General features: G+C 37.5%; 1 protein-coding gene across 3 annotated transcripts in view; it reads right to left on the bottom strand.

Moving 5' to 3' along the window:
• Nucleotides 1–8,686: 8,686 nt before the first annotated feature.
• LOC117989324 (uncharacterized) overlaps nucleotides 8,687–21,720 on the bottom strand; it is a 116,740-nt gene continuing 103,706 nt past the window's right edge. For 2 of the 3 annotated variants that reach the window (XM_069503849.1, XM_034976670.2), the window contains exon 2: nucleotides 8,687–14,690. In XM_069503849.1, coding sequence (XP_069359950.1) covers nucleotides 14,195–14,689 — 495 coding nt within the window. In that variant the 5' untranslated portion in view covers nucleotide 14,690 and the 3' untranslated portion in view covers nucleotides 8,687–14,194. Of the gene's footprint in view, nucleotides 14,691–15,107; nucleotides 15,361–21,720 lie in introns of those variants that run through there. The other variant, XM_034976669.2, reaches the window with a different exon arrangement.

Genomic DNA, 21,720 nt, shown 5'->3' with positions numbered 1-21,720 from the left:
AATATAACGCCGAATATTTTATTAAACAATTGACAAACATTAATTCATACTAATTTCTATAGTACGCGACAAGTCGAGATGAAAATCGGGGCTTGCGAGTGTGCGTTTTCACGGCCCATCCATTTAACAAGAAACAGAAGGAAAACATCGTGAGAAAATCTGCATGCCTGAGAGTTCTCCATGACGTTATCAAAGGTGTGTGAAGTCTGCCAATCCGCACTTGACCAGCGTGGTAGGCTATGGTCAAAACCTATCACTCTGAAAGGAGACCCGTGCTCTGTAGTGAGCCGGCAATGGGTGATGATGATACTTGTTTATGCATGAATGATGAAATATAATTAAGTAACTATGTATAAGTGATAGTACCTAAGTATCCTTCTTGGGAAAGAAATCACTTATTTATCTAAGTACCTACCTATTTATTTTATTTATTTAAAAGGCTGGGGTTACCCTTTAAATGTTACCATCAGGTGAGACATAATTCAAGTTCAAATATAAGGAAAAATAAATCAATCTTAGTCTAATTAAATCTCTGATGTATTTATTAACATAGCCTAATAGCCACACTATCATAAAAATTAATTCCGAAGGCCCTTCTAACACCTCGTAATCTATAAAAATACCTAAATAAAACTGTAATGTTGTCAGTGATTTCCAAATGGCTTTGATTAAGTTTTCATATTGAATATGAAAATTTAATGAATTTTATTACATACTTAATTCATAAAATTCCATACATTTTATGCTCACCTATTTCAAATTAAATTAAAAACTGTGGTGATCATAGAGTTATAACCACATCACTGGTGCTGGTGATAGTCTTTTAATTAAGACGGCGCGACGACTTCCTATTCGGGATGTCCAGGGTTCATCCCGGTTACGCACCTCTTTACTTTTTGGATTAATTGATTACCTAACCGATTAAGTACCTACCTAATAAATAGAAATAGGTAAGTAGTAAGTTAGATGGCTGAGTCTTTTGTGTCTATGTAGATTATATAATTATTTATATTAGTGCTAATCCTATTCACCTAATAAATTTAATAAACCTACTCACGATTATAATATTATGTTACATACTTACGTGATTCTTCGCGTTATATACCTACTGTAGATTATTTCTTTTAAGTAATGAGTTAATAGGTATCTTCGTTGCAGATAGGCACCGAGGACAAACCTCTGTGGTTTTTTCGGTGTTTTTAGTTTAAGCTTTTATTTGTATGTATTTTTATTTGATAATAAATTAAAAAAAAAAAAAAAAAAAAGGTCTTCTTCACTCTGGGCTGGTTTCCGCACTTAAACATTTCCGTCTGTTATGCGTGATAGAAATAGGTATCCCTTGCTTTAGCGAACCCGCATGTCTGCCACTTCTTCATATTGTTCTCAAAAGTGTCTGAAATGTGCCAATCCGGACTTGGCCAGTGGTGAACTGGAGGAAGTCGAAACACTGGCGATGGGTTGAGATGATTTCTTTGCCTAAGCACCAGTTTTAAAACTTCTGTCTGACTGTTTGTCTAGAGTAGATTCATCTTCAAAACGGTTTAACCGATTTTAACGAGTCTTTTACATTTTATTGCGAGTAAATCTCACAAGGTTCAAAACTACACACACTACACAGTTACCTACATTCTTCGCCGGAAAAGTCGTAGATATATTCTTGTCAGAAATAAAATTAAAATGCCATTAAGTAAGTAATTAAGTAAACTAGTAAAACAAGGAAGCAGACAGTGACATTTTAGTGAATAGCCTTAATTGGCCTCGAGCAATACCGAAATGTGTGACTTGTAAAATCAATTTCCTTCGCAAACCATTAATTCACATATCGTTCAATAGTTATGACGACCAGCTGTATTGGTCTCCCACCCCCTCTGTCTGTGAGGCCGGCTGTATGGCTGAGGGGGTTTTGAATGGAATGCGGCAGGTCTGTGTTAGGTGGCGGATAATAAAAGTTACCCTTCGTGATAAACACAATGCTCGAAGGGCTGTGGCTTTGTATAAGATGCAGGGAATGGTGTGGAGCCTATATTCACTTGCTAGGTACAAGTAGAGTCGCCACAAGTGGATAGACCAAAACAGGATGGTAATCTCTGGAGAAAATAAAAACTTTTGCACCCATTGACCTCTTAATTGTAAGTTTTCCTAATAAAATAAATTAAATTAGGTAAGTAGTTTCACAAAAGTACCACGGCAAAAAAATAATATGTTTACTCACCTACTACGTTTTTCAAAAAGTTCCTAGAAAATACCGATAAATAAACAATTATTATTTCAATTATACTTAATCTGCCCTTACCAGGTAACCTAAGCAATCCTTATAGAAAAGCTTTTCCTAATGATATTCGTTTACAAATAAAAGTAGCATTTAATTATTTTATTATTGAGGACAAACTCGTGTTGTGTTTAAATAGGTCTTCTAGTTTGAATTCACAAAATACCTTTTGAACTTATTTACCTGTGATTTAAATGTAATTATTAATAACGTACAATTAAGGGCTTCTAATTAAGTAATTACGGGACTTAGTGAGGGACTTAATTAGTGTACTTAGTGGAAGCGAATAAATATTTTGACTTGTTAATACAATGGAATGCTTCAGGGCCGTCTTTTCCCGGGGGTCTAAGCGGTGAGGCTTATATAGGGTTACTTTTTTCTGTCTATCTGTCGTATCTATCTGTCAAGAGACCCGTCAAGGAAATCAAAACCTGAAACGGAACCCTTTGTGTGCGAGCCTGACTCGCACTTGACCGGTTTTTTGGAACAATGACCGGTCAAATCCAAGAAACATGTGTCGCATAGCTACCCTAATCACGGTGGTTGGCCCTTGTATTGTGATGTGAGCAACGTCTGTTTTTAGTTCTAGCCGGTGACTTATGTTATGGGTTCGATCATTTCTTGTTTCAATTAAATATAGCCTGTAAGTGGTTGTTTCATCATCAACAACTGATAGACGTCCACTGCTGGACTCTGGTAGGGACTTCCACACGCCACGATCTAGCGCCGCCTGAATCCAGCGGCCTCCCTGCGACTCGCCTGGTGTTGTCCGTACACCTAGTGGGTGGGGGGGTGTCTTCCAAGGTGCTGGAATGCACATTGAATGCATTCCAGCACCTTGGGACCCCAACGCGTTGGCGTCTCATGACTAAGCGTCAAGATTGTGCTAGGAGTAGGGTACGACAATAGTGCAACGGGTGGGGTTTGAACCGCCGACCTTTCGACCTTTCGGAATTCAGTCCGCTCCTCAACCGTTGAGCTATTGAGGTTGCCACTTCAGCTTCGCCACCCGCTGGAACTCCTCATTTCTGATTTGTTGTTTAATGCACCTAAATTAAGGAAAGGACCCCTATCTGTTGCTGTCACTTAAAAATTACTGTTTGAAAAGAAAATTGGTACCTTACTTTTATATTTTTTATACAATTATCTACTTAACTAACTTTTTGCAGGTATCTACTACGAAATCTGTTGAAAATATTACACAAAAAAAAAAAACAGATAGACGCGGTGATATCGGCCTCCTATTGGGGGGGTTCGGGACCCGTGGTTGGCTCCCAGGCACGCACCGCAATATTACAGAATTATTAGAATTTATTACTTTGCTTGGCGAAGGAAAACATCATCAACAGGCAACTTGCATGTCTGAGAGTTCTTCACAATAGCCTCAAAGGTGTGCGAAGCCTGCCAATCTACACTTGGCCAGGCGTGGTGAAATAATATGGCCTAAGCCCATTCTGACCCGTGCTCGGTAGTGAGCCGGCTATGATGATGATATTATAAATGTATTGAAATAAAGTACATTTCCAGCTAAGACGTCACAATACGGCGGATGTAATGTTAGCGTATTAATTCTTAGTTTTACTATAGAAAAATGTGAATATGTACCAACTCAGTTTTTCTTCTTCTATAAGCAGGTTGGACCACATAATATACCTACGTAGGTGCTCAAAGTTACCTGAACTTGAAGTTCCTAACCGCAAACTTTTGGCTATTCGTGCGTCAACCGTCGCGCGTTGTGTATAAGGATAAAATTCGTACAAGGATAAAATTAAATATGAACGCCCCTCTGTAGAGTAGATAGTATGACGTCGGCCTCGGGGGTCCTGGATTCGATCCCGGGAATGCGCCTCAAACTTTTCAGAATTTCACTTTCTTTTACGGTGAAGGAAAACATCGTGAGAAAACCCTACCTGCCTGCCTGCCTGCCTGCCTGAGATTTCTTCATAATGTTTTCAACGGGCATTTAGTACCGAAGAACATCTAAGTAGGTACTTATTGGCCAGCGATTGGCTTCTTTTGCTGTAGTTAGCAAGCTTTTTCAGCAAAGTTTTGCCGCAGTCTTTTTTTTATTTATTTATAGAGGCTTGGCTGCAATCAGACTTGCTTCCAATTGATGATGCAGCCTCACCGCCCGTTCATACTGAGAGACCCGTGCTCTGTAGTGAGCCGGCTATGGGTTGATCATGATGATGATTAATCAATGTGACTAATATGTGACTGTGAATCACCATTGAGGGAAAATATTCGTTCTATTGTATTAGTTATATTGTATTATGTTGTATTGGGGAAATACATTTCGTTAGAGATAGGTACGAGTGAATATTTACGCAATGTTACGACAATATGAAATACTCTGCCAATCACTAAGTACCCATATTAGGTATAAATGCGAAAGTGTGTGTGTTTGTTGGTTTGTCCTTCAATCACGTCGCAGTGGAGCAACGGATCTACGTGATTTTTTGCATGGTTATAGTTTAAGACCTGGAGAGTGACATAGGCTACTTTTCATTCCGGAAAATCAAAGAGTTCCCACAGGATTTTTAAACCTAAATCCACGCGTACGAAGTCGCGTGTGTCAGCTAGTCATTCACTAAATATCACTTACTTTAACGGTGCAGGAAAACATCATGAAGAAACCGGCATGCCTGATAATTCTCCATAATGTTCTTAAAGAGTGTGAAGTCTGCCAACGCGCACTTGGCCAGCGTGGTAGTGGTAGTATGGCCAAACCTTTCTCATTCTGAAAGGAGACCCGGGGGGTGATTACGTGTCTCGCGACAGCCTTGCGACAGGCGTAAATCTCGCGATCATTGCTGTCAAACGTCCGGCTAGAGTAAGACAGCAATAGCCACAAAGCAAAATAAGAAGAAGAAGAGAGACAGCAAATGAACTGTCGTCGAAATCGACATACGATTTCAACGAATTATTAAACCTAACTGTAACTAGATTGGGAATCGAACCTAAGACATCTCGTTTTCTAGGTAGGTACCGCTCTAGGTGGTCATATTAAAATGTTTAGCATAGTGTTTCTATAACACATTACGTGTTGCATTGGCGAATTCTCCGCTCAGTTGCCACTTGCGAATATCTAGACTGGTCGCTTACGTAATCAGAATAGCTGCAACTGGATGGCAAACTATATTTTAGACTTGAATAAGTAGTTTTTGCTAAATACAGCCGAAAAGGAGGAGAAAGGAATGCACTTATGTGAGAGATGATAGAGTTTTCTGCTGATTTCAATGATTTTATCTGTATAAGTCCCGCAAATTGCTATTGCGCTGGAACCATGTCTCATTAACATCTAAATGACGAAATTTATAATTAAGTAAAAAAAATATACCATCAGCTCGCAACTTCAGTCTAGTACTAACGTCACTAAAATGGCGGCCACGCGCATTAGCAATTTGCGGGCCACGCGCATTAGCAATTTGCGGGACACCCGCACAGACAGATTTTTGAGTTCAACCGAGACAGGTTTTGTCATAGACATACAATTGTCTCGTTTTACCTATGTCGTCAAAATACGTACAGGAACATCGATCTTTTGAAGGAGACATCAGATTTGTAGAGCACTGTCTCGGTCGTTCAGACCGACAAAGCGTCATACAGGTATGAGTGACAGAGACAACGCTCTACAAAGATGAAATGTCATTCTAAAGGCCAATGTTCATCACTTTCGGCCGCGTATTGTAAGTATGATGTACCTTAGTATAATAAGAAGTAAGTATGGTTTCGATACCTGAAACCTTAGCAAGTCTCGAAAGCCGAAGTGACTGTCTGTCTGTCTGTCGGTCTGTCAAGAAACCTACAGGGTACTTCCCGTTGACGTTGAATCATGAAATTTGGCAGGCAGTGAAAGGCAGGTTCTGAAAACCGTGAATTTGTGGTTACATCACACAAAAAAAAATTGTGGGCATGAACTAATAATTAATATTTTCAATTTTCTAAGTAAGATAACTATATCAAGTGGGGTATCATTTGAAAGGTCTTCATCTGTGCATTCTAAAACAGATTTTTTATGTAGTTTTTGAATTATCGTGCAAAATGTCGAAAAAATACGACTATAGTACGGAACCCTCGCTGCGCGAGCCTGACTCGCACTTGGCCGGTTTTACATAATACCAACTGTAGGTATCCATTATCTTAATTAGTTCTTAAGGATTTCTTGAAATTGAGGTCATAGCTGTAAAGAAATTAGCTGCAGTAAGGCTGTTGTGCTGCACGTTTGGATCACGCGTCATAATTATCTACCTTATTTGTTACCTACATACTTGTTCCAAAACGCAAGCAGCCGACCTTGCAGTCCTTTTACTTAGCTCGGTCCATATATCAAGATTGAATACCTACTTATTCGTTGAAATCGGCATCTTTTTGGATTGCAGTTTCTTCGGCATCGTTGTCCAGTGTCCTAATAGAACGCGAATACGCGATCATCGCGCGAATGCCAATTAGGACACCTTTATTCTTCTTGATAGTACGCGTTCGTACGATTAAAATTCGCACGAACTTTGCGATGATCGCGCATGACGCGTTGTATGGAGCTAGCGCGCACCGCGGTCAATTTCCGTACGTTTTTCCCCCGCAAAATCTGTGAACTATAGAACTATAATATGGTAGCGCGCGCACTGCGGTATTAATTCCGGACCAGATTTTTTTTTTAAATTCAGATACAAGTTAGCCCGAGACTGCAATCACGCCTGGTGGTAAGTGATGATGGAGTCTAAGATGATAGCGGGCTAACCTGCAAGGGGTATGGCAGTTTTTATTAGACCCATACCCCTTTGATTTCTACACGGCATCGTACCGGAACGCTAAATCGCTTGGCGGCACGGCTTTGCCGGTGCTTTGATACATCAAATTTACGGATTTTAAAACGCACCGCAACTCACCGCACCGTGCGGTGTGCGCTAGCTCTTAGGACGACGCGCGACGCCTCTATACCGACTTGATAATCAAGCATCTAGCGACGCGACCTCGCATTAGATCCACGCAATAAAATCCTAATTAGCATAGATACAGCGATCTATCGAATAAATCAATGCTTGATCCTTTAGCACGAAATTGTCCTGTGGTACTAGCACATTGCTAGTCCATCCGTCTGTCTATCTGTTATCGGGTTATATCTCATGAACCGTATAATAGATAGAGAGCTGAAATTTTCACTGAGTGTGTATTTATGTTGCCGCTATAACAACAAATAGGTAATATTCTTTTAAATAGCCGCCATACAAATTAAAAAATTTGTGTTATTTCTTGCGCAATGGTACGGAACTCTTCGTGCGTAAGTCCAATTCGCACTTGCCTTATTACTATTTGGTGGCCAATTCCATAACAATTTTGATAGCTTCGTACTAAAACGATTTTGTTTGATGACATAATATCGAACTCGCGAAAACCATCAAAGTTTTCGACGTGCTTCATGCTAGGGGTAAGTACAAACAAGTATTTGCGAGGACTGAGGAATGCTTTTGGCAGATTTAGGGCGGTACAATCAGTCTAGAAATTCTGTTATATTGGTTTGTTTGAGGATAGGTAACATACAAAATTACAGAGTTTAGAATATGTTTTTTTTAATTCAGATATAAGTTAGCCCTTGATTGCAATCTAAAATTTTTGGTAAAAAATTGGTGGTAAGTGATGATGCCGTCTAAGATGAAAGCGGGCTAACCTGGAAGGGGTATGGCAGTTTTTATTAAACCCATGCCCCTTTGGTTTTTACACGGCATCGTACCGGGACGCTAAATCGCTTGGCGGCATGGCTTTGCCGGTAACTAGCCACGGCCGAAGTCATCCACCAGACTAGACCAGAAATTTTGTAATTATAAAATTCCAAGCCCCTGCCAGGAATCGAACCCGGTATAAAGAAAAAAGACCTCAGTGCTTACCACTGCGCCAGGGCGGTGGCAAAAATATGTATCGTGATATAGTATTCAGAACCAGTAAAGGCCCTTTTATAAGCTAGTAGCTGATGCCCGCGACTTCATCCGAGTGGGTTTAGGTTTTTACAAATTCCGTGGCAACTCTCTCATTTTCCAGGATAAAATGTAGCCTAAGTGCGTCTCCGGAATTCAAGCTAGGTATCTCCGAATCAAATTTCGTCAAAATCGGTCAGGTCATGAAAATTCAACAGATAGAACAGATACATTTCACATATATCACCTATTTCACATATATTATATAAGATTGGTATGGGATTGTTTAAAAAATGAAAATTCGTAAATATTTTTAATTTATATTTATTTAATGATCATCTCTTAGCTTAAGACAGGAAACATTTATAAAATTAGCAGCTAATTACAATAATATATAATTAACATTTACAAAAACACTTAACATTATTGTTTGAGCGGTTATAATATCGCCTCCTTGGTACCGAAACTCCCGCCATCAACATACTGTTTTTCAATATTTAATAAAAAAATCCAGAAATGCTCACGTTTTTATAATTATCTCTGACCTTCAAGGCAATATTCTCATTATTCGGAAGTACCTGCATAAATAAAACAGGTTTTAATTTAAAAAGAAAAATTAAAACCTCAGCCTATTGACGTTCGAAAATAGATTGTTCTTTTTTAAATCGTTTCTTTTAGGCAAATATCGAAAACCATACAAACTCAGTCAGTCGTAAATAAATGTTAAGAGTGCTCTCCATGGTCACTCCAAGTCGAGCGTTAGAGCATGCTATTGCAATCAACATTTACGGGCGCGACATACTCAAGAGCAAGATGCCTGATGTGTGAACAACTCAAATCAACGTTGATATTAAGTTAACTTTTTGCAATTTAATTAACATTTTTAACTAACTAAAGATATTTGAAATTATTATTAAGTACAAGCCTTAAAGCCGTGGTTTATTTACGCACAAAATTGCTTCAAAATTGGACATTACAGAGTAATTTCAAGAGTCATTACTTTCAAAATAATTTTACTCTATTTATTGTCTTAGGGCATAGATAAAATAGAGATAAATCGATATCTGGCTAGATTCTAGAACAACAAATAATAGAATAATAGGTAGGTGTAATACGTTTGTATGGAGAAGCGCGTAAGAACCTTAAGAATGAAAAATTCTGCTTTTAATTATATTAAAAACAGTTTTAGTCCGACAAAGGCAGAACGCTATTTTTACTCTATGACACGCATATTCACGTTAGCTCGGAAACACGCAAGTTTCTAAAATAATCCACTACTTCAACTTGGCAATGTATTTGTTTCTAATGAGTTTAAAATGCGTTTAATTTCTTTGGAGTAAGCTGGCTCATTAACCTCTGATAATACGCTAATTGTAGCACTTACACGCGGGGGAATGTTACACAACTGTGCTGCAGATTTTATTAGATAGGTGTGTTGGTTCGTAAGGAGTTCCAAAATTAGAATCCAATAATAGTGGACTGTATATCGAAGCTCTATATATTATTTTATCCTATGTACATATCATTGCTTTACTTATTGCTCAGTAGAACCAACTCATACACAGCGGTCTATAAAGGTTACAGGGGCAGAATCTTTAAACCTGACAGCTCTAAACGAAATTGATTTTCTTTTCTATTACTATTAAAACTAATGTTTTTGTTTCTTTATCGTAAAAAAAGAAAAAATTAAAATGTTCGTCAGATTTTTAATCACTTGCAAAAGATTTTACTAATTCTAATTTTATTGTTCTCTTTCTTTTGTTGATAGCCCTTGACTAGACACGAAACTTACTTTTATATCAAAGTTTTGTAGTCCGAAGCAATTTGATGAAAATGTCTCCATTAATTTTTTCATTTTATTGTTGGAGATTTTTTTGCAATTTAATTTTAATTAACATTATTTTTGTTTAGATATATATCGAGAATTATTCAAAATACCTATATAGTTTCTTGTAATAAATCATAGTATTGTTTGAATAAGTAAGTCTCTATCTAATTTTGTCATTTTAGTGAGTATCTCTACCGTTCCTATAATTTATTGCTCAAAACTGGCTAAATAATTTTTGAAAAAATAATTTATCCAATTCATATATTTCTTTCCTCTACCTTTGATGTTTATATTTTTTTTATTGCGAAGTTTAAAAATTACCTATCTATCAACACAAACAAGGTTCCATGCTCAAAACAGGCGTAGTTCGTAAAAATTGAAAGTTATTGTTATATTCAAAACTGCGTGACTAACATTTTTAGCGTTTAACTTTTTTATAAATAATCACATTGGCTTAGTCATCTCTGGCTTTAGCGGCAACTGAATAAAGTAGGTAAGGGATCCCGAGAACTGTAGCTGAGTTCGAAATATTTATACTAATGACCTTCAATAGTAATTGAATAATCTCTGATGTAGGTACCTGTAGTCCTACAAATTCATACTGCGTAGTTATGCTGCCCTAATCTTCTTTTATTAATGTTAGGTTTCATCTGATGGAAAAAGCAGTTGCTACCAGAGATGGTTACCATTATTTTTAACGGTAAAACCATAGTGCCTTCAAAATAAACTGGCGTGTTTCCACTTGAGACCGTCATTAACAATAACAATAGGATTAAGTCGTAGCGGGTGAATTCAAAAGTATCAACACTATTGTTATTGCTAATGACGGTCTCAAGTGGAAACACGCCAGTTTATTTTGAATGCACTACACCAAAACATTTCTTACGAAATGTGTTACGTTAAAAAGTTATCATTAATAGTAGCGGTATACCAATATGATTTAACTTTATATTTTTATCGTACGGTAAATGCTACTTGTACACGGCATCGTTAGATAGAGACAGGTGTATAATTGCCGGTATAAGTATTGTTACTTTTACCGGTATTAATAATGGTATCTAGATAACGAACGTTAATGGATGTATGGGTATCGTTATTTTTATCGTTAGGTACATTTTAACGTTAACAGATGAATTTTGTTAACGCTTTGAAAAAAATACCGGTAATTCAGTCCCTGGTTCCTTCTACATCTACCTCTAGTAGTAGTAGTAGTAGTAGTACCGTAGAGATTCGGAGGTAGAGACATTCTATGTAGGTCACTACTTGGTAGAAGGTTATATTACTATCATTTATCGATATAGATTATAGGTTATTATCATTTGGTGATACACTACAGAACTGGTAGACCAGATTCGTTAATTTAGTTGAACTTTAGCTTTTAAATAATTTAATATTAAGATGTAAATAAAAGCTTATCTTAATTAATGCTATCTAGATGTCTGAGATGTCACCTTTCGTTGGTAATTCTGACGGGTTAGTTAAGGACTAAAAACTAAAAACAGTGGGAATAATGAGTATGACTTTTTATTGTACAATTATATCTTTCATAAAAAATATAAACGCATTATCTTTTTACAAAACATCTTATTTTATTTAAGGGCGTCAACATAATAGAAACCTTGTACTAAACATAAAAAAATTAAAAAGGGTATTGTGACCAAAATTTAAAATCATAATAAAATTAAGTTTTTCACTGACGTACCTAATAGCTTTTGTAAAACTTTGCTAACACTTATTAAGTTTTACATACAAATCATAATATTGTTAAGTAATTTGACTACTTTCCTAGAAAATAACAAAGCGCTTTTAGATTATATCAGTTCATCATTTTACCGTTGAGGATCGTGATTTTAGCTACCGCATAGCAATAATTTTCCTCAATTTTGAACCTTATTCCCAGTTGGTAACACAATAAATCCCAGTGGCAAAATTACGCGAAGGCAGTAGGTAATGAGTATAAAGTAATCGTCAAAGTTGATTTTGGAATGTTATCTTTTTTAAGTAAAACATTTGACACTCTAAAATCTAATAGCGCTCTTCAAATTCTTAGCGAGGTAATAAGAGGCGATATTAATTAACCTACACAATTACATTTTTTATCTGCATTTCTTTTTTACAAACTTTTCCTAAATTGTGAAATAACAAAAAAAAATCTTAATCTTATGTGCGCTTCACAATTATATTCTTTTAAAAATACATTTGGTAGTCTCTGGTTTAACAACTAGTCAACATGATTTAGGACGCGTATTCAGAAAGGACTGGAAGGCAACGGCTGTGCCGTATCCGTCCCTTTCTTTCACCTGATCGTTACCGTTAATAAAAAGGGACATCAACATAACTTATGGAAATCATCTTTCTGAATACTTATTTTCGCATAATAAGTCCCGTTCAACTGTATTAGTTGCATCAAAGGCCGGAAGTCATCCAGCGGCGAAGTGGTAGGTATAAGCACTTAATTTGTATAATACACAATTCTTATCAACATACAAACGCCATACAAAAAAAGGAAACCTACATTTCTTTATAATACAGTGACAAAACATCTAAACGCACTAACGTCGGGTATACGACTCGAAAAACCGGTTAATCCGTATAAAATGGCCAATACATATAAAAGGAATCAATTTTATATAAGCGTTTTCTTTATACATAGCGTTAACTCCAAAAAAAGTCGGTTGGGGAAACTAGCACAAAATACAATACGACATATAGGCTAGGCTAATATCACAGGAGGTGCTGGGAACGGAGCGCCCTACTCCCTCTAATGCCCCCTTCGCCCCTCTACTTCACCCCCCCACTGCCGCAACCCCCTCGCCCTCCTACAGGTACCTATTTACTATTCAGAGGGGCGAAACGGGCTACAACCAATATATTTCGCGACAATTAAGATTTCAATAAAATAACTTCTCAACTTTATTCCATTGCACAACGCATACGAAACGCTCGCAATTGCACAACCTACTTTACCATTCCATTACACTTCGAACTAAAATCATTCTAAAATAAATTAACAATGACACAACACACATATAAATGTATTCGCTCAATAACGATAAGTAGGCACCAACATAATGATTCGCATATTTCACACCAACCAATTATAAATCAAAATGGTAACACGGCGTAAATTGTGAGATAAGGTAACATTAAAACAAAATAATACAAACTAAAACATAAACCAATTTAACAGTCGATGAGAAAATCAGACTTATTGAAATGCACTTTTGAACAAATGTTCGGGTAGTTGGGCCAACGCTTGGCCTTGCCTATCTAATACACGAGGAAGGTCACATACGCTCATCTGTAGCCGAGTGGAGTGCCGACGACGGCTACACGTCATCACTTATAAGGTTTTTTCTTTTGTTACGAGCATATAATACGACGATAATACGTAACATTCGATTGCCCACTGTACTCCGAGTATTTCTTAATATGCTTAGCTGCCTTCTCGCTCACGCTTCGCAGCGAAGCGCATTTGGCTTTTACTTTCAAATTTTATCGGATGCGAAATACTGTTGTTCTACATTAGATGTTATCTTTTCGTCGTAGAGCTGACGTACGCGTTTTCTCAGTCCACCGAACATTTAAAAATTAAACAAAGAAAGCTACTCCGATCCGATAGTATCTTCACCTGGTAAATGCTACCGTTCCCAGTTGTTTTGCACTATACCTTAATCACGATTCATTTAATTATTTAATGTACAATAATGCATTAATAATTATGGCTTAGAATCTACATATCTCCCAACGTCAACCGATGAACGTCCTCAATCTATCTCCCGACCTACACTGCGACACGTCGTCATATCTGATAGAACACTGCGGGTCCTCCGATATAAGAAGCGATCGTCGAACACTAATCGGACCGCACCCGCTAGTACCTGAGCAACTTTCACTAAATTATAAAAACACGCTAACAAAGTAAGTACGTCTCTTGATAACAAAGAATTGGCTAACGTCGTCGTCCGTCCGTTTCGGGGTGACAAGAATTCTATCAATGAGATGTCCAGCGGTCAGGTTGCGAGGCGCGCTCGACCGCGATCCGGAACGCGTCGGCTCATTCGGGTGAATTTGTTCCTAACGCGGCCGATATCTCGGTCAGCGACTCGAGCGCTTCGGCTCGCGCGAGTCTTACTCGGTGCGCTGGCATCACAGCGAGGAGTGTACGTGCGCGGGACGGCGCGGTCATGAGTCCAGCACGGTGAGCAGGCCGGCGGGCAGCAGCGCGTCCTGTCGGGAACCGTCCTGCATCTGCCGCGCGAGCTGCGCACACCCCAGGTTGGCATCCCCCAGCTCTGGTATCGCGTCCAGTAGCGCCAGACACTCGTCCTCGACCGCGCGGCGCGCCTTTTTCCCTATCCACGAGTCGTCGCACTCCTCCCTCGCCCTTCGTCTTCTGGCCTCCTTTTCTCTACGCGCTTCCTCACTGAGGCGGCAGTAGGTGTTATTTATGCACACGGACCTGCGCAGGTCTCTGGCGGGATCCTCGATGTTCTCCAACTTCTGTGAGCAGATCTCGATGACTCGCTTGCGCTCCTCGTTGGCGCGGAGGCGGGCGGAAATCATGGAGAGCTTGGGCCTGGCGGCGGGCTCGGTGCGAGGCGGCCCGAACATGTCGTCCTCAAACGTGTCCGCGATCTCGACTCCGCGAGAATTCTCTCGCTCCTCTTGCGGAGTCATTCTGTAACAATGAAATAAATATATTAATACACACTCGCCACATTAGCACTTGTAGATACGGTTATCGGGGCTGTTTTATGAGATGTTCCAGTTGTATACAGACGACAATTATTATTCTCTTCTAAATGTCATTAGCCGAACTTGAAATCAAGGTGCCAAAAATGTAAAAGTTGTCCTATCCATAAATGTTTATTAAAACGTATCGCGGAACGCATACCATTTAATAATAAACTCAGCCGACGCAAGTACTAGGTCAAAGAACAATGCCTCGATGCCTAAACGGGCCAATAAGAATAACACTCGATAGGTATAATCCGACATCGGTACGATCGCAATCATGTGAAACGATCAAGGAACTAAATTACACGAGCTTTAAATATAATATGATGACCTATAAATATTTTTAATTAACACCTACCTCGCCGATAGTTCAGGAGAGAAAATAAAAAATCCAGACATGTACATCGCAAACAATCCGGTAATTGGTGATTAGCGACTCGTTAAATATCACAAAAAGTTCCAAACACAAGCACTGAAAGAGCGCAATTCGTCACTCGTCCTCGACGGTGAGCAAGTATAAAGGCAACACTAACAAGTGAAGCAAAAATCAAAATTGAACTGCGCGAGAGGCGCGCGCGCAGCCCGACGATCACTCGGCGAATGACAGTATGCCGCACTGTAGATAAGACATTGAAAAAGCCAATTGCGTCACCGGGCACGGCTACGTACGCCGCAGAGGAAGCGGGTGACGTACGCTATAAACCGTCACTTAGACGCTATTGACTGTCATGACTCGATCTATTTGTTTACGACACAAAAGCTTCCAGCGACAAGCTAATCAGTGAAATCTGTTTAGGAGCACTTGATTCTTCGAGCCCCGAAAACAACCAAATTCCCCATACGAACAATCCGCTTCTGCTTAAACCAAATACAACAAACCGGATCTAGGCTTACGGCTATCAGAAACAAATTCACTTCTGCATTTTAAAACTCACGGGGAAAACGACAATAAATTCTCGTCTGACGCAAGTTTTAGACTTTTAGGAAACATTATTACTTAGTATAATAATATGTCTATTAGTTAACTACGAGTATGAGGATAAAGATCTACTTCATAATAATTCCAGCTCCATTGTTTCTAATACGCATTATATTATTTTACATCAATGAAACGAAGCGGACAATATTTGAAACCTAGTTTGTTGCGTCAATTCAGTTTCATTAACACATCATGCCGAATCGCAAAAGGAAAACCCGAGACAATATGAGGTCAGCCATCCGACAAGCAATAGGAAAAATCCGAATATTTGACAAAAGGCTGAAAAAGTATACAGACAGACAGACTTTAAATAAATTCATTGCGATTTAGAAACATAATCAAGAACATTTTTTTAGATATGGAGACAAATTCCAAAAACTGCTCTAAAACTTTTTCTAACTAAACTAAAATCTGTTAGAAATTTTTTAATGTATTGCATTTCTGCCACTGATATAATTCAAGAACGGAGATAAATTATTAGATACTAAGGATATTATACAGTGAATAACTCTATCCACGCTTTTATGCTAAAAATCAATTCCGTTGTAGCTGCTGAAGAACATTTGGGTAGAAATATCAAAAGCGCTCTTCAGGACAACAATCTTCGTGCTGTGACCACTTGAGGTTTGACAAAGTTCTCAGGCACTCGTTCACGTTATGACCTAGTAACTACACAACTCTTACGTAATATTCGTCGTCGCGGTGCTCTAACCATTATAAAAGTTATGAAAATAAAATAAGAATAAGTATGGTAACATAACGAAAGGGTTGAAGCTTATTATAAGGTGTCATAACTAGAAAATCTGGACGTGTCCCATACTTATACCTGTGTTACAAATTCTCGTCAATTTAAACAATCAAGAATATTGATTAAGCTGAGGAGAACACAATACAGAAGATTTTAATGAACGAAAGAAATTAGAGCCACGAAATGTAAACTCATAGTAAACTAGTTAAATTATTCCAGTGACATTAATTTTTTAACTATAAGGTTCAATTAATTAGGTTTTAATTAACGAAAATTATATTAGACGAAGAGGGAACTAGATTAAAATATTGATATATTATAAGCAAATTCAACATTAATAGTAGTAGAGTACAAAATATTAAACATTCAAATAACTATGCTACATAATTAGATACTTAATAAAGTATCACGATCAGACAATAAATAACCAATCCATTTAGCAGAAGCGTATCTTACAAAGCTTAAATAAAATGTGTCTCGAACATAATATTCCGAAATGTTTACTTTTTTGATTCTGAGACGAAAACGCGACAGCAGCTTGCTGCCGAGTGCCGACCCCTAAGTTACGATCTAATAAATCTTGCTCCATTCGCCTCGAGGTTACCCACTACCTGCACTTTCTTTTCTCTGTCTCACACGAGCGCTAGCATGAAACCAAATGGCATTTTACCGAACTATTTTTTTTACACCCACGAGTCGTTATTAGTAGCGCTTTGGATGGTTTGATTTCGGTAGTTTACTGTCATTTTGTAGTTCTGAAAGTGAGTCTTAATTAACAAAATGATCCGTTAGATTTTTTTATTGAAAGTGTTACAGTAAAACTTATATATGTAGCTAGCTGTACTTTAAGGTACTGTACAAATTATATTATGTATAATGATGCCAAATATACTGGCTGAATTTCACGCTGAAAAGCTAGACTGATTTTTTGTGCAAAAAATGTGCCAGCCCTTTTGTCACCGGATAAGGCAACCGCGGTGAAATGTCTCGTATTTTAATTTAAGACTTCATGAGACTGAATTCAGGTGGTGCAAGACCTTGGTCCCTCTCTACAAGATACCATATCCCTTATCGGTTGACCACGATGATGAAGACCATGGAAGTATGGACCCATGGTTTAACTGGATATTTTGTTTGTTAAATAAAATTTTGATACATATTTATATGTGAATATTAAAATATAAAAGGAAAAACTGACTGACTGACTGATCTATCAACGCACAGCTCAAACTACTAGACGGATTGGGCTGGGTATGCATATAGCAATTACGGCGTAGAGATCTGCTAAGAAAGGATTTTTGAAAATCAACCCCTAAGGAGGTAAAATAGGGATTGGCCTCTTTGCGTAGTCCACGCGAACGGAGTCGCGGGCTTAAGTTAGTATTGTATAATATGTACCTATCTACAAGAAAAATTGACTATTCCTCTGGAGTTTTTATTTTGTATAGTTTAATAAGTAGTTGAGTTGAGTAATTTTCGAACTTCATCTTGCACTACATTTATATCTAAATTGCATTTCATCAATTTTTTAAACAATAAAGCACGATATTACGTACATCTCAACTACGTAGTAGGTAAGTAATTTTACAGTTTTATTTCTGTAACTAGTTAACTTAAATTTTGTAGTTCAGAAAGTGAGTCTTAATTCATACGCTTGAGATGATGAAAAAAAATACAATTAAAAACAGTTAGCATTAATTAGGTAAGTTGATTATGAATCTATTCTTAGTTTACAGTTTTATTAAATAACCAAGATTTATATTAAAAACATATATTAAGAAAAAATTCAACATTTCCCATGTTGAATTTTTTCTTCGTGAAGACTAGAAGATTAAACTATCTTGGGCATCTCCTGAGATTTGTTTCTACACGTTTTCGTCCTACGAAGAGCGTGGTATGAATTGTAATTATCAATATTATAAACATTTTTTTAGATGCTCGAAGTTATAACCTTACTTAGCTAAAATTGTATATTATTGTGGTGGTATATTTGAGTCCCGATACAATCAAGGTAGTTATATGGTGTGATAGCTCTCTATCTCCCGTCCATGAAGAAAGTTCCCGTTTTTACCTGAAGGGTGTGCTTTTGAAGATAATTATAAAGTTTCGCCCTAAAGAAATTTCTAGAATAGTCAAGAACATTCGAGAGTATTTGAGAGCATTCTACAGAATATCCAAGGTCATTGTAGAACATTCCAGAACATTCTCGAATGTTGTCGAATATTCTGGAGCATTGTGGACCATACCAAGACTTTTCTCTATGGGTAAAGCTACCTATTGATAGGAGCATATAAAACATATTTTGTAAAAACAAATAGCATTAATGGTATTGACGAAGGGTAAGCACCTAAGTACTAGTAAGCCGGCGTAACAATTATTGCAAAAATCACACGTACTACGCGGGCGAAGCCGCTGGGCAAAAGCTAGTGAATATTATATGCAAGACGTCGATCACAAAGATTGAAGCACGTATAGCACTAAACATAGATGGAATATATAGATATGTATAAAGGTATGTAACGTGTATATTGTATTTCATCAATAACTTTTCTCATTACGAGTTACCTACCTATTGTTCGTAGTTTCGCAATGATCTGGTATTTTTACTGTTAAAATGATTCGCGACGCGTGCAATAATACTTTGTCCGTGGATGTTAGTTTTACAAATCCACAAAAGTTGTCCATACCTATAACATTGAAGGCGTTTAGTTGACGGGGTCTCTTTGTTTGGCATTTATCTAAATATATAAAAGGAAAAGGTGACTGACTGACTGATTTATCAACGCACAGATCGAACTACTGGACGGATCGGGCTGAAGTTTGGCATGCAGATAGCTATTATGACGTAGGCATTCGCTAAGAAAATATTTTTGAAAATTCAACCCCTAAGGGGTTGAAATAATGGTTTGAAATTTGTGTAGTCCACGCGGACGAAGTCGCGAGCATAAGCTAGTTTCATTATATTATCAAAAATACTAAAAATCTTGGCTTGATACTTTTTTGGAGCAAAAAAATTGTACTTAACAAAAGAAGAAAAAGTAAAAATGTGGGTAGGCAAGGGATATCTAACCAGTGACCCTCCTCGGCCAGTGAGGGATGTGGTAAAGGAAGAAGCCACGTACACCAAATATAGCAGATGAGACTTGTAGAGATGATGATTACTTAGATGAAAACTATTTAGTCCTGTAATGTAACTTGCTAAGTAGGTTGAAGGCCTTGCATTTTAGTTGACGGGGTCTTTTTGTTTGGCATTTATTTATTATCAATAATGCTAAAAATCTTCGCGTGATACTTTTTTGGAGCAAAAAAATTGTACTTAAAAAGAAGAAAACATGAAAAATTGGGCAGGCAAGAGATCTCTAACCAGTGACCCTCCTCGGCCAGTAAGGGAGGTTGTAAAGGAAGAAGTATAGGTACACCAAATGTAGAAGATGAGACTTATAGAGGTGATGATTACTTAGATGAAAACTATTGATTTAGTCCTGTAATGTAAATTGCTAAGTAATACGATTTCCAATTATAGAAACTGCAGCCCGCTACTTTGCCTAGCTATTATCTACTATCAACGAACATAATTATTAGTACTATAGACTGGACTTTTCATACAGAGAACTGTAATTACTGATGTTAAAACAACAGAGAAATAGTAGCTACAGAAACAGACATACATCACTTAGTTTTATCTGCTCGTGGAGGTGAGTATAGTATCGCGCGTAGTCTCTGATTTCACTAAACCGGTCTCGTAAAACATACCACACTTTTAAAGTTTGTTATATTACGTTGAATTGACTAGTTTAGTTACATAAGTCTATGGGAAAGTACAGTCGAAATTATTTGTAATTACAAAAAAAATAAAAACCGACTTCGTTACACAAACACTAAAAATTGAAAAATAATTTAATTTATTACCGATTATATTATGTATACAAGAGTTAATATAGTTCCATAATAATACTTTTTGGTGCCGGTGCCAATTAGCTTTAGCTGCGCGAATCGTCTAGACTTCATATTTTTATGGGACTCCACAATGGCACCTCATTGGCACCGACCCCAAAAAATATTATTATGGAACTATATTAACTCTTGTATACATAATATAATCGGTAATAAATTAAATTATTTTTCAATTTTTAGTGTTTGTGTAACGAAGTCGGTTTTTATTTTTTTGTAAAAAATTTTTATTTCACAATTTTTAGTGGCCCCATGGAATTATGCTATGACTGGTTAAAAATCTACTGTTTACTAAGCTATTACACTGATCGCGAGCAATTTACTCTTATCCGTTGAGGAGTTCCAGTATCTATCTTCGAAGATGTTCATCAGATCTTCACCAAATTGAAATGGGACCAACTTTGAAGTATACCCTTTCAAACAAAAAAAGAATTTTCAAAATCGGTCCAGGCGTTTTCGAGTAATCGGGGAACATACATAAAAAAAAAAAAAAAAAAAAAAAAAAAAAAAAAAAAATGATTCCGACGAATTGAGAACCTCCTCCTTTTTTTGAAGTCGGTTAAAAAGGAACTTACTCCTTTAAAAGAATTTATCTACTTGTAAAACTTTCAAGTAATGTATATTATATATTCTGTCTGTGACTCTGTCCTTCGGCTTTTCCCGCGTAGATCCGGCTCAATTTGTATATCTCCAGTTCTTGAGAACCGATTTTGATTAATTTGGAGCAATACATATTTATTACTCTAAGTCATCATCATCATCATCATCAACTAATTGACGTCCACTGCTGGACATAGGTCTCTTGTAGGGACTTCCACACGCCACGGTCTTGCGCCGCCTGAATCCAGCGGCTCATTGCGACTCGTCTGATGTCGTCCGTCCACCTAGTGGGGAGGTCTTCCAACGCTGCGTCTTCCGGTGCGAGGTCGCCATTCCAGCACCTTGGGACCCCAACGTCTATCGGTTTTACGAACTATGTGCCCTGCCCATTGCCACTTCAGCTTCGCAACTCGTTACTCTAGTTCTCCGGATCTCCTCATTTCTGTTTTGCTCACGTAGGGTAACTCCAAGCATAGCTCTCTCCATCGCCCGCTGAGTGACTCTGAGCTTTCTTATGAACCCTAAGTTATTACTGAATAAAACATACCTACTTAGGGATTGAAGAGAATCGTCTCAATCGAGTTTCTAGTCTTTGTCTTGCGTAACATATACTATAAAAAAATTAACATACAAACACTAACCATAATAATTTTATAATAGCAGTGATTTTGAGAGAGCTTTAGAGTTGATATA

Source organism: Maniola hyperantus, chromosome 16 (genome assembly GCF_902806685.2).
Source record: "Maniola hyperantus chromosome 16, iAphHyp1.2, whole genome shotgun sequence".
NCBI lineage: Eukaryota > Metazoa > Arthropoda > Insecta > Lepidoptera > Nymphalidae > Maniola > Maniola hyperantus.
Note: the sequence above shows the minus strand (reverse complement) of the source record. Positions and strands in the feature narration are given on the sequence as shown.